General features: G+C 43.8%; 1 protein-coding gene and 1 pseudogene across 2 annotated transcripts in view; both read left to right on the forward strand.

Moving 5' to 3' along the window:
* The window catches only part of ADK (adenosine kinase), a 343,651-nt gene that overhangs the window by 40,155 nt on the left and 289,148 nt on the right, over positions 1 to 14,348 (forward strand). The window contains exon 1 of one of the 2 annotated variants that reach the window (XM_056531263.1): positions 6,754 to 6,895. The exons of the other annotated variant lie outside the window; for it this stretch is intronic. Within the exon in view, the coding sequence (XP_056387238.1) occupies positions 6,882 to 6,895 (14 nt within the window). The 5' untranslated portion in view covers positions 6,754 to 6,881. Of the gene's footprint in view, positions 1 to 6,753; positions 6,896 to 14,348 lie in introns of those variants that run through there. 2 annotated transcript variants of the gene reach the window in all.
* On the forward strand, positions 11,584 to 11,792 carry LOC130283553 (U2 spliceosomal RNA; annotated as a pseudogene).

The raw sequence follows: 14,348 nt of genomic DNA on the forward strand, positions 1-14,348 counted from the left end.
GGGAGTTTTTGATCGCTAGCCTGTCGGGGACTGCTTCCGCCCTCAGTTCACGCTGGCCCAAGGGAGTCTGAACAGAGTAGGAGCAACTTCGAAGCTGCAGGCAGGCTGGGAGAAGGTGAGAACTACTTACTGACAGTTTTCCTTAAGTACCGGGAAGTAACCTGTCCAATACGTTAACCCCTGAAAGACCACGGACGTATATTTACGTTTGTGGCCGGCTCCCGATCTGTGAAGTGTGCTTTGTATCTTCAGGGTCCCGGTTTGCTATCAGGACCCGCAGCTAATACCGGACATCGCCGATCAGGCTGATGTCCGGTATTAACCCTTTAAACGCCATCTAAAACGGGAGAATATGCTGCCGGTTAGCTCAGCGGAGCTGTTTGTAATCGCTGCGGTGAAATTGCGGCGTGCCGAATAGCTGAGGACACCGGGAGGCTACCTGGCTCCACGCTGTCCGATCTGTGTTTGATTGCTCCAAGCCTGAGATCCAGGCTTGAGCAATCAAGTGCAGATCAGTGCAATGCTATGGCAATTGCAAAAAATAAATAGTTAATGTGACTTTACCCCCTTCCCTAACAAAAGTCAGAATCAACCCTTTTTCCCTTTTTAAAAATAAAAACTGTAAAAAAATAAAAATAAACATGGTATCTCTATGTGCGTTAATGTCCGAACTATAAAAATATATCTCTAATTAAACCGCACGGTCAATGACGTACGTGCAAAAAAATTCCAAAGTCAGAAATAGATTGGGTAAGTAGTATCATTGTAATCGTATGGACTTACAGAATAAAGATAAGGTGTAATTTTTGTAGAAAAATGTACTGCGTTGAAACTGAAGCCCCCAAAAATTACAAAATTGTGTTTTTTCTTCAATTTTGTCAACTTTTTTTTTATTTCTCGTTTTGCCGTAGATTTTTTTTGTAAAATGACTGTCATCACAAAGTAGAATTGGTGGCGCAGAAAAGCCATCATATGTATTTTTAGGTGCAAAATTGAAAGGGTTATGATTTTTAAAAGGTAAGGAGGAAAACGCTTGGTCCTTAATATGGTCATCTTCTGACCCCTATAACTTATTTTTCTGTATACAGTTATGTATTGTTTTTTTTTTTTTTCTTTTTTAAGTTATCTGTAGTTTTTATCAATACCATATTTGAATGGTATACACTGTTTAATGCTGTGAAATAGCACAACATTGTTATCGGCACTTCATTTCTCCAGGCTGTCATGGCCTTCTGGACCATTAGAGCGCACCGATGTGGGTGGCGGGAAGGCATGTAAGGGCCCTCCCACCATCCTCTTGGCTCATTGGGACCCCTCAATTTCACAGTGGGTATCCCGATCAGCCTGAGATGCTGCAATCAACTTTGATCCTGGCGACTAAATAGTTAATGCAGGATATTATAGTGAACACTGACACGTGCTCAGCTCAGAATGGGAGCGGTAGGTAGAAAAAAATGCCTCCTGCACGAGTTCCACATTTAATGGAACAAAACAGAAACACAAAGGTTTATCAAGCTGTAGTAGTTTTATTTTTATTAATTTTTTTGCATAAAAAAAGTCGCACAAACTTTTCTATACATGCTGTGACTTTTTGATTTTTTTTTTTCTTATTCCAAAGCACATTTCTGAAACCTGCTCACATAGTAATTTCTTCTTTTACTTTGCAGTATTTATCAAATTGAAGTATTTATCAAATTCGATAGTCGCTATTTATGAAGGAAAAAACATCTCTATTTAAAAGTCGCATATGTATTCTAGGTCGAATCTGGCTTACAGAAAGTGCATACGTCCGCAGAAAAGGAAATTAACACCCATTTTAACTGTTCTTGTTTTGCATCATGAAACAAAGCTTCTACATTAATGTTAAAGGTGAATTCTAGGGATTTTTTTTCTGTCTATGCTACAGGGGCTGTAAAGTTAATGTAGTTCATAATATAGTGTCTGTATCTATGTGTGATGTTTTTCTCACAATTCTTCTGTGATTTTTCACCCCAATATTTATTTTTAACAGCATACAAAATGAATCTTGTCTCAGATTTTTCCCAGCTTGACAGGGAGCCTGTATGCTTCAATGGGTGGAGCGATCGCTTGGTGGGAGAGAGATCAATCTGCAACTAATGCAAAAGCTGTAGGCACCCTGATTGAAACCACAGGTCTTTTGAATGGATGCAGCTCATTTGTTTCAATGGGTGGGGTGGCTGATGTGTGGGAGGGAGGAAAATGAAATTGCGGGATTTGTAGTCATAAAAAAGAAAAGTCAAACAGGAAATACAAGTTCACAAAACGCTAGCCACAGTGTTATGGTAATCTCACAACATAGAAGGGGATTAGAGAGGATCTTGCCAATCTGTTAACCCGTGGCCTGAGCTGCCCAAATGACACCTACACCCATGGTGTCAAGCAAAAATACAATAGATAAAAAAATTGGGCCTCAAAAGTCTGTGAAAATTTGATATAAAATTAATTTATTTGTAAATGTGATTTATTAGTGTACAATTGATAGAAAAAATATTAATAAATAGTAAATATTACAGTGGTCTGTGACCTACAGGGCCCTTGTAGGTCAGCTAGACTACAGATAGTGTAAGATAAAAATCAGTGTATATGTAATGGAATAAAACAATATAAAAACAATAATATAAATACAATGGTGTAAATTAGTATAGTGTCCACAATAATATAAGTGAATTCGGCATTGTACGCCTGGTATAATTAAATGTAGTCCGAGTGAATACACTCTTCTCTCATTGCATGTAATAAATATTTGTGCAGATTCTGACAAATACCGATATACTGTAATCAAAGTGTGGTATAGATCAGCAAAGTACTTTCTTTTTATATGCAGAGCGCAACAGCACAAGTTGCAACTGAATCCAACTTATAGTAGTCTGTATCAACTTTCAAGGTAAGTGTAAAGCGAGCTTTCATTCATGCAAAAATCGATCCTGGCTCCTAGGCAGAGAGCCTGCTGCAGGAGACTCAGCCGTCTCGCAGTGTAGCGGTGGTAAGTGTAATAAACATTTGCACATCGGTCCGTGACTGTCTAAGATAGAATTTGTACCTTGATTAGATGTGTGCTGGTTTTGGTGTGATCCCGGCTCTAGCACAGAGGGCCCACACCTGGATACTCGGCAGTCTCCGATTTGGCAGTGATGGTAGTGGGCTCCTTTTGTGTGGACTGCAGCTATTCTGTAGGTAATGACCAAGCTGTGTCCTCGTGATAGGTGCTGCGTGCCTGTCTAATGAAAGAAACAGGAGTAGTGATGATCGTTGGTACTTTGTCTATGAGAGGTAAAATTGGGTATTGTGGCACTTGTAGTGGTAGTTAAGGCTGGATGCGTTTCAGGTCCTCCTTAGGACCTTTCTTCAGCAGCTAAAAGTGATGTTTTTGCTGCTGAAGAAAGGTCCTACGGAGGAACTGAAATGCATCCAGCCTTAACTACCACTACCAGTTTGACGACAGTGCAAGTACGAGTAGAAGCAAATCCCTATAGCAAACCTATCCTGCTTTGGACAGTTCCTGACACATACAGAGTTGTCAGCAGAGAGCACTGTGGTCAGACTGTAATGAACTACTCAACTTCCTGTGGAGCATCCAGCTGGAAGGATTAAGATTTTTATATAGAAGTGATTTACAAAACGGAGTACCCCTTACCGCAAAACGCTGCTTCTATATGGCGCTGCAGTACGGCAGGGTTATGAATGCTTGTGTAAATGTCCAAACTATAAACTTGTAACATTATTTTAATTGCACAGTCAATGGCGTATATGTAAAAGAAATACGTAAAGTCAAGAATTGCATATTTTTGGTCACTTTGTTTACCATAAAAGTATAAAAAGTGATAAAGTCCCATCAAAACAAAAATGGTACCTAGAAAATCTACAGATCACAGCGCAAAAAATGACCCCTCACATATCCCCATAAAAAAAAAATCCGACCCCTTAAAATAGTTTTAGCGGTTGGAAGAGGACATTTTTAAACATGCTAATCTTCGTACAAAACTTTTAAAAAGTTATAAGGAAAAAAGACAAACACATGCACCAGCTCACCATTTGTAGATAGCAGACACCTTCGTAGCATGGAGAACAGGGTAGAAACGCTGGGCTACATCCTCAGTCCAGGCAGGGGAAATGAGACGTCATGTTAAAATTTCAGGATACACACACAGCTCAAGTGAGTTAAAAACCCTCACCTGCCAATGCGTTTCAATCACTATGGATTATAAAAGGCGCTGTGGTACGGGAGGGTTATCAAGCGAGCTCAGGAGCTGAGCTCGCATCATACCGGCACGGTCCTGGCGGCTGACCCGTGGCTAATGCTGGACATAGCCGTTCAGGCAGATGTCCGGCACGAACTCTTTAGACGAGGCAATCAAATTTGATTGACGCGTTGAAAGTGAAAGCTTCCCAGCAGCTCAGTCAGGCTGATCGGGACCATTGCGGTAAAATCGCCATAACTCTATCAGCTAGAATGTATCAGGAGGGTGCCTTACCTGCCTCCAGCACGTCCAATCAGCGATTGATTGCTCAAAGCCTGAAATCCAGACTTGAGCAATCAACCGCCGATAACACTTATTAATGCCAATGCATTGATTAGTGTATTGAATCAATGTACTGCATGTTAACATTGCAAAAAAAAAAATGTAATAAAGATGATTTAACCCCCTTGCCTAATAAGTGTGGATCACCCCCCTTTTTCCCCTTAAAAAAAAAAAGTCTGATCAAAATAAAAAGGATACCAATAAAAACTTCACGGTCACAGTGCAAAAAATTAGCCCATTGGAAAAATTGTTATAGGGGTCAGAAGATGACAATTTTAAACATATAAATTTTCCTGCATGTAGTTATGATTTTTATTTTTGTACTGCGTAGAAACGGAGGCCCCCAAAAGTTACAAAATGGTCACACAATTATATATATTTTTTTCCCTTTTCGCCGTAGATTTTTGGGTAAAATGACTTATGTCATTACAAAATAGAATTGGTGGCACAAAAAATAAGCCATCATTTGGATTTTTAGGTGTAAAATTGTAAGGGTTATGATTTTTAAAAGGTAAGGAGTAAAAGAGTGCAAAAACAAACTGAAAAACGCTTGGTCCTTAAGGGGTTATGTTTCAGCTTATGTTCTCATTGTCTGAAATCTGAATAGCACAGGCTCTGGCTCAAACAAAATCATTACATTCAGAAAATGGGCCGAACTAGTCACTAGATTTGTATGGGTGGTCCACTATCAGTATGCCACAAAAAACTACAACTACAACTACACATACCATGCTCCAATGTAATACTGAATACTACAATAAAAATGAGCTCAGACAACAATCATAGAAAACATTGTTACATAATATGAAAAATATACAGTGATCCCTCAACTTACAATGGCCTCAACATACAATAGTTTCAACATACAATGGTCTTTTCTGGACCATCGTAAGTTGAAACCAGACTCAACATACAATGTACAGACAGTCCAGATCTTAGATACCTGTCAATGGCCGGAAGAACAGACCAATCAGAATGGGCATTCACTGGTAAAACCCCTGTATTACTGAAGTGTATGCACTGAGAGTGTCTAGTAGCGCCCCCTACAGTACAAGGAGGTATTACATGTTCTGTACACTTTACCTGTATCAGGGTTAGCTGCTACTTTGGACACCAGGTGAGGGCGACTCCATTACTTTTTAGGACACTGTGTACTGTACAGGACCCTGAAGAAGCTCCTGTCCTCTACATAGACCAGTGTTTCCCAAGCAGGGTGGCCCCAGCTGTTGCCAAACCAACTCCCAGCATGCCCGGACAGCCAACGGCTGTCCGGGCATGCTGGGAGTTGTAGTTTTGCAACAGCTGGAGGTTCCCTGCTTGGGAAACACTGACATAGACAGGGATTTACAGCTCCCAGCAGATCTTTCTTACTTTTATATGTAAGGATTTGCTTTATGTATATTAGTTATCTACTTATTTTTCTTTAATCCTCACTTTTTCCAATTTTTGGATGACATTTTGGTGCCTTTAGAACCAATTACCAGGTTTCCATAGAGTTATGGTCTCAACATACAATGGTTTCAACATACAATGGTCGTCCCAGAACCAATTAATATTGTAACTTGAGGGACCACTGTATACATAACAGGAAAACATAAATATACAGTGGTTAAAAAACATTGCTTTATTCTTCTAGAGTTCCATCCTGTAGACAAAGTGCATGAACTGAGCAAGATTTACAAAAAAGGTAGAAAATGACATCGCACCCACTGTCAGACAGTCAAATCTGTCTATATTGTGGGCAGACGAGTATGCCTGGGCTACTCACGTGGTACATGAGGCTGGGTATTTACACTGGCATATACACAGTAAGGAAAAACTATGTAAATGTGCTGTACCCTGCTGGTGTAGACGAGGGCAGTGTGTTGACTTGACATATGGAGTACACAGGAAGCCTTACAAGCCGCCGTGTGTACACGTTATGTAATGTGTTGGGCATATGAGGGCTGCGGCGTCAGCAGGGTGAGGCGTTGTGTGTTAATCTCCTGTGCCCTGGCAGTCGGGGGTCCCCGCTGTTGGGCATCAGTCGGGGGGCGCCCGCTGTTATCGCCGGGCAGCAGTCGGGGGACGCCCGTTGTTATCGTCGGACTGCAGCCATCTCCTTCGGCGGACGCGGAGCAGATAGGGTCCGGGGCTGTGGGGAGCTGCAGGGGGTGGCCAGATGCTGTGCGGGGAGAATGTGAGGCGCGCTTTAGCCAATCAGGGCGCAGAGGGGCGGAGCTTCCGGTTTACGGTGTAATCATAGCTCTTCTCGCCAGTAAGCACGCTGCCTACTGCACTGACTGCTACCCAGTGCCAACAAGCTGCCCACTGCCATTCTAATCAGAGAACAGGGACAACATGCCAGCTTTAAGGTAACCCTCCCGCTTGTGTTTACCTGTTATCACTGTGTGCCCTGAGCCTGACACTTCTGTGCTGTCTGTCTTGTCATCTCTGCTGATGTGGACAACTTTTGAATGTGCATGCTTTACCCTCTGCTGCTGTCATATGGCATTCAGGCATATGGCGTGCCAGTGTTATCTGTGATGCCTGGCAGGGATTGTATCATGCTGTGATGGACAAGCCTAGCATGTATTGAGGGTTAGTCAGCAGGAGTCTACCATGGATAGCAGGAATATTGGGGAGATGTGGGGGGAGTGCTGCTGCTGCACCTGTTGTGATTCCCAGGAGGTGACCTGACAGGGAAATTATCATTATGTGTACTGTTCTGACCATAGGATAATTTCCAAGTGACGCCGTGTGACATTACACAGCCTCCACAAACCTCCGCTTTAATGCTTTTAATGGCCCTTAACCCTGTGTGTGCCAGGGCAGCAGTTGCTGGAGGGGACAGAGCTGGGATGGTGTCCAAATCATTTTGCCCAATTACATTATTCCCGGACAATCAGAACGTGCTCTGGGTGCACTTAACACAGGCACCAGCTAGTAACAGAACAGTCCAGTTGGGTTCACCGCGCTATGTGAGCCTACATTTAGATCACATATTCATTATTAAGCGCACTGCAATCGATTTTACACATACTAAGGCTGGGTTCACATCACGTTTTCTCGCATATGGCAGGGGGGAGCTGAAACCTCGCGCTCCCGTATGCCTTTCTATTCGCTCCCATATGTAATTAATTTCAATGAAGCGGTTGGAGGGAAACGTTTGGTCCGGTCGGCTCATTTTTGCACCGTATGCGCTCTTACAACCGGACCTGTGATTGACCACAGTTTTAGGTCCGGGGAAAAGCACATACAGCGCAAAAATGAGCCGACCGGACCAAGCGTTTCACTCCGGCCGGCTCATTGAAATGAATTACATACGGGAGTGCAATGTTTCAGCTCCCCCCTGCCATATGCGCATGTGATGTGAACCCAGCCTTATCCAGTCTCTAGATTATTTACTGTTTATCTTAATTCTTTATCATTAGTACTAGGCAGGTTACACATTGGCGTAATACAGCCACACATCTGCATCCGTATTTCTATTGCAAGTCCTGGTAGCTGTCAGTTCAGAACTTCAGATAATCATGGCTAGGTGTGGGCTTGAAGCCATAAAACGCACCCAAAAATGGTGCTAAATTATGCACTTGTGAAACCAACTGTAGGTGAAGTCTCCCCCTTGCATCACTTTTTATGTACTTTGATCAACGTTACCTAAAACTACCTGCCTAATATTGTCTGTCCCACTTGTTATTCCAAAACAGCTCTGCCCATTAAAGCCATGGATATTAAAATATCTCTGAAGGTGTCCTGTGTTATCTAGCATCCAATCTTATTTGTAAGATGGCGCTCTCTTGAGAAGATCTGAGACATTTGGGTGCCAAGTCAACACCTTTCACTCTGTAATGATCCTCAAACTGTTCTTAAGCCATTTTTGCAGTGTGGTAAAGTGCAGGAGGCCACTTCCAGTGAGGAATATAAGTGCCATGGTGGGGTGTACTTTGTCTGTAAAATGTTAAGATTGTAATGGAATATGTCAGTCACATTTTCATGAATGACCTAAGCTTTCCTATGATGTGAACACTGCCCACAGCATCACACAAGAGGTTGGCTTTCCTTCTTACCATAGTTCCTGTGTGGGGAATGTTTTTTTGTGCTGAAGGACACAAGGGTATATAAAAATCATTTTTGGGCAGTTCAACCATGCTCACACGCGATGACTAATGGCTGCATAATGTAACTGATGTTGCAGTGATATGATGCAGCTATTATGTGACATCACATCACATGTGGGTGGGACTTTGCCTGCATGCACCCTCTTGTCTTGAAATAGTATAATTTTGAGATGACCAGCAAGCATAAGTGGAGTGCTGAATAGCAGAAGTGGTAGGACCTTCTCTGCTCACCTAACAATGACAACTCCATTAATTAGCTTGCCCCCAATGTGATGGTTGGAACTGCTTCTTCTTGGTGAGGTGTATGATGTTGGCTGTGACTGATGATGTTGCCCCTCACTGAGATGAATATGTTCTCCTGCTGGGTAAGTCCTGCCCGCTTGGGGGGGGGGGGGTGGACAGACTACCACACAGATCCAGAGCATGAGGCACCGAGCATTACTTGTGCTGTTGCTGTACCCTTTGACCTCAGCGTGTACATCAGGTGCAGATTGATGCCAGGCAGAAATTCTCGTGCCACTGTACAGAGCATTGGTGAGACCTCACTTTGAGATTTTTACACACTACTGGAGGATACATTGGAGAAAGTTCAGAGGAGGGCAACACTGTAAAGGAGATATTTAAACGCTGGGACCACTTGTGATCTCCTGTTAATGTTTACCAGGGTTGGGACTTTCGAAGGGATCCTGGCGCCACAACTATATTTTCAGCTGTGACGTGGGGAGAGTTCCTGCCGCAAGTAAACTTACAGCGGTATGTGCCATATGTTGCGGGTTACACGTTGCCCATCTGTGCCATAGTGTTTCCTGCTATCTTTTTATTCCTAAGGTAGCGACACGTGTCTAACCATCCAGATTTCATCCTCATGAATAAGCATAGGACAGCTATGGCCCTGTCACTTTTTTTCAACCACAAAATACCCAGCCACACCTAAAGTTTGTAGAGTCTGACCTGATTTGACCCTTGGAATATATCAGGCAGCAAGTAAGCAGTTCTTGAAGTGTATGTGTTGGAAGAAAATGGCCTGAACATGTGGAAGGAACTGAGCAAATTTTTCCAACTCTTGTCAGGTGCCACAGAGCTGTGGAAAACTTCACAGACCATCACTTCCCTTGCCCTTGTATTCTGTAGGAGCTGCCATCGGAGAGCTGAGCAGGTGACATGGTTAGGGAAGCAGTGAATATAGATTAGAGGTTTGTGCACCTCAGCCAATCGGGGATAATAGCACACTAAAGTGCTCTGGGTTCTCTGAGTGCTGGGATGGGAGTATCAAACTTCAAAGGGATGTGTTGTCTGGTATCCAGAAAAGTGAACGCTAAAGTCGTTGTGTGCTAAAAGAAATGGTACAAAGCACATCACACAGTTCTATAGAACTTCAATATATGCAGCTACATAAAGGTAATTTTATTTGGCTTTAGTCCCCCTTTCAAAGGAAAACTGTCAGATATTTTCTCCCGTACTATCCACAGGTACTGTTGGATAGTGCGGGAGACGCTGATTCCAACAAGCACTACCTTGCCTGAATCCGCCCCTCCGTTCGCCCGCAATTTGTAGTTTTATTAAATGTGGAAATCTTGATGTAACTGGCATGGGCGGGGCTTCTGCAGGTTAACTGGCACTGACGTCAGCACCGCTTATGAATATTCATCCCCCCTCCTGTTAGGAGCTGCGAAGAGAGGGAGAACTGGAGGGAGGGGGGATGAATATTCATAAGCTGTGCTGATGTCAATGCCAGTTAACCTGCAGAAGCCCCGCCCGTGCCAGTTACAGCAAGATATACACATAGAATAAAACTACAATTGCGGGTGAACGGCCGGGCGGATCCGGGCAAGGTAGGGCTCGTTGGAATCAGTGTCTCCTGCACTATCCACCAGTACCTGTGGATAGTGCAGGAGAAAATATCTGTTCTCTTAAGTGGTATTTAGGAGTAAAGAAGCATACCTGCTTTCTTCTAGAATACCGCACCCAACCCTGAAGACAACTGTGGTCGTTTTTTTTCCTTCTCCTCTCCAAAGAAAGCAGCTGTCATAAGTGTCGCCCACACTAACCTATTAGTTAACCTGATGATCAGGCTGCTGCTTCCTTACTCAGTCTGGCTAATATTCATAAACCCCTGTCAGGAAGTGGCGCATGCATAGTAGTTGCTGAATGGAGGTTTCTGAATATTTATTAGCCAAGTGGAGTGCTATAAATGACTTAAACAAATGTATAAAAGAAAAAAGTTTTAATAAAGGTGAATAATCTCTTCCTTAAAGGAGTACTCTAGTGCAGAGTATTCCTGCTCCGTCCTGCCCGGGCTGCAAAATAAATGAAAATGAACCATCACTCACCTTCCTGGGTTCCCGCGGAGCGCCACTACAGCTGATCGGTCCTCCGGTCCATCCTCTTCATACTTCCAGGTGTAACGAAGCGTCACATGGCGCTCAGCCTATCGCCGGCCGAGTTTTACCGGCTAGTTTTACCGCAAAGTGTACTGCGTACAGAGTTTATTTTAAATTTTCCTCACATTTTATGGTAAAATGAAAGGTGTCATTACCAAGTACAATTGGTTGCGCACAAACAAGCCCTCATATTGCTTTGTGGATGCAAAAAATAAGAGTAAGCCAAAGAGGAAAAACCAAACAGTTTTTAGAATCCGAATTGCCAAATTAACATATTACAGACCTTATTTTTTTCTCTAAGTATTTGCTTTGAATAATTATTAGGAGTAGAAAATGAATATAATAGTGCCCACATAGTAGGCCTCCTCTGTGCTCCCCCACATAGTAGTTTGACCTCTATACTGCCCCAGTATAATAGGGGGCACCCCATACTCTCCCATGGGAAGAAATCACTCTCCCCAGCCTGTGTGATCTGTCTTCCAAGGATGCTCTTCCCCACGTCTACTATCTGAGCTGCTGTTGAATACCGGGGCATTACCGGGTTGACCAAGAAAACAGTCTATTGCTTCTCTGCCTTTTGACTAAGATCAAGTGTAGTATCTGTTCTTATCAGTTCTTATCAGTGGATCAGGCACCACTGATGTGGAACTAGTATAGAGACAAAAGATGAAGCGGCACTCCAGAGGATTACAATTCAAAACAGTGTAGAACAAAACGTTGAATCAGTACTGATGGGTGAATAAATTCACTTTTGTGGATTGTAATCCTCTGGAGTGCCGCTTCATCCTTTTGTCTCTATTGTACGCCTTGGATTGTGAGTTGGATCCCTGGAGCTGTACACCCACCTAGGACTTTAAGCCCTTCACTGTGCCTTACCTCACCTCTTTTGCTGGACTGAGGTGGAACTGGTGGGGATGGGTGCTGCAGGGACGGTGCCGGTGTACCGGGGCATTACCGGGCTGACTTCGGTGGAATTAGCTTAACCCCTTAAGGACAGAGGGCGTATGGGTACGCCCGTACGAATTTCTGTCCCCGCCGATAGGCAGTCGAGGACCGGACCGGGATGCTTGCTGAAATCATTCAGCAGACATCCCGTGCCAATGCCTTGGGGGGGGACCCCCCCGAATCACCCCCCATGTCAGCGATCGCTGCAAATATATCAATTCAGATCAACGATTCCGTGCTGATTGGGTCTCTGGTGACCCAATATCCTGGAAAATAGGGATGACATCCCCGATCATCCTGAAGGATAGGAGCCAGAAGGATACAGTGGTGCCCAAGCTGTAGCCCTTCAAATGTTGCAGAACTAGAACTCCCAGCATGCCTGGGCATGCTTGGAGTTACAGTTTTGCAACATCTGTAGGGCTACAGTTTGGACACCACTACACAGTGGTCTCCAACCTGTTCTCCTCAAATTGTTGCAAACTACATCAACCATCATGCCCAGACAGTCGAAGGGCATGTTGGGAGTTGAAGTTATGCAACAACTGGAGGCACACAGGTTTGGAAACAGAGTTAAATAACAAACTCTTGTGTTTTGTAACCAGTGTGCCTCCAGCTGTTGCATAACTACAAGTCCCAGCATGCCCTTCTGCTGTCCATGCATGCAGGGGGTTGTAGTTTTTGCAACAGCTGAAGGCACACTGGTTGTGAAACGCTGAGTGTTTGTTACTGAACTGTGTTTTGCAACCAGTGTGCCTCCAGCTGTTGGATAACTGCAACCCCCAGCATGCACGGACAGCCAAAGGGCATGCTGGGAGTTGTAGTTTTGCAACAGCTGTAGGTAAATTCACACGGACAGGTTTACAGTGAGTTTCTTCCTGCAAGTTTGAGATGCAGCAAATTCTCCACTGCAGCTCAAAATCCCAGCGGGAAACTCTGTGAACCCCCGCCTGTGTGAATGTACCCTAAAAACACTACATTACACTACACCTACACAACATAAAGGTTAAAACACTACATGTACACATTAACCCTACCAATTTACCCCCCCGTGCCTCCAGCTGTTGCAAAACAACAACTCCCAGTGTTGCCGGACAGCCATTGACTGTCCAGGCATGCTGGGAGTTTTACAACAGCTGGAGGCACCCTGTTTGGGGAAACACTGCCATAGTGTAATTTTGGTATCGGAGGCAAATCTAATTCTTGCACCCAGGTCCCTCCCTATGCAAATCCCTAATTTAGGCCTCAAATGCGCATGGTGCTCTCTCACTTCGGAGCCCTGTCGTATTTCAAGGCAACAGTTTAGGGTCACATATGGGGTATTTCTGTACTCAGGAGAAATTGCCTAACAAATTTTGGAGGGCTTGTTCTCCTTTTACCCCCTTATGCTGGTGTAGACCCTAACTTTACCTTTTCATGTTATTCAAATTTTTTTTTATTTTTTACACTAACATGCTGGTGTTGCCCCATACTTTGTACAGAAATTCCCCATATGTCAATGTAAAATGCTCTGCGGACGCACAACAGGGCTCAGGAGTAAGAGCACCATGTACATTAAGGTGATTTGCACAGGGGTGGCTGATCGTTTCAGCGGTTCTGACATAAACAAAAAAAACACCCACATGTGACCCAATTTTGGAAGCTACACCCCTTAGGGAACATAACAATGGGTATAGTGAGCCTTAACACCCCACGGGTGTTTGAAGAATTTTTGTTAAAGTTGGACGTGAAAATGAAAAATGTGTGGTTTTTTTCACTAAAATCCTGGTGTTATCCCGAATTTTTCATTTTCTCAAGGGTTAATAGGAAAAAAGACTACCAAAATTTGTAACCCCATTTCTTCGGAGTATGGAAATGCCCCATATGTGGATGTAAAGTTCTCTGCGGGCGAACTACAATTCTCAGAAAAGGAGCGCCATTGGGCTCTTGGAGAGAGAAGGTGTCTGGCACTGAAGGCCATGTGTGCTTACAAAGCCCCATGTGGTGCCAGAACAGTGGACCCCCCCACATGTGACCCCATTTTGGAAACCACACCCCTTCTTTAATGCAATAAGGGGTGCAGTGAGCATTTACACCCCATAGGAGTCTGACAGATTTTTGGAACAGTGGTCTCTGAAAATGAAAAATGTAATTTCTTCCAAAGATCTTTCATACGCCAGTGGTGTGTAAATGCTCACTGCACCCCTTATTAAATTTTGTGAGGGGTGTAGTTTCCACAATTGGGTGACGTGTGTGTGTTTTGGGGGGGGGGGGGGGTGTTCTGCTTTTTCTGGCACTATGGGAGGTTTGTAAATGCACATGGCCCCCGACTTCATTTTGAGCAAAATTCTCTCTCCAAAAGTCCAATGGCGCTCCTTCTGTTCTGAGACCTGTAGTGCACCAGC

Source organism: Hyla sarda, chromosome 7, assembly GCF_029499605.1.
Source record: "Hyla sarda isolate aHylSar1 chromosome 7, aHylSar1.hap1, whole genome shotgun sequence".
NCBI classification, from domain to species: Eukaryota; Metazoa; Chordata; class Amphibia; order Anura; family Hylidae; genus Hyla; species Hyla sarda.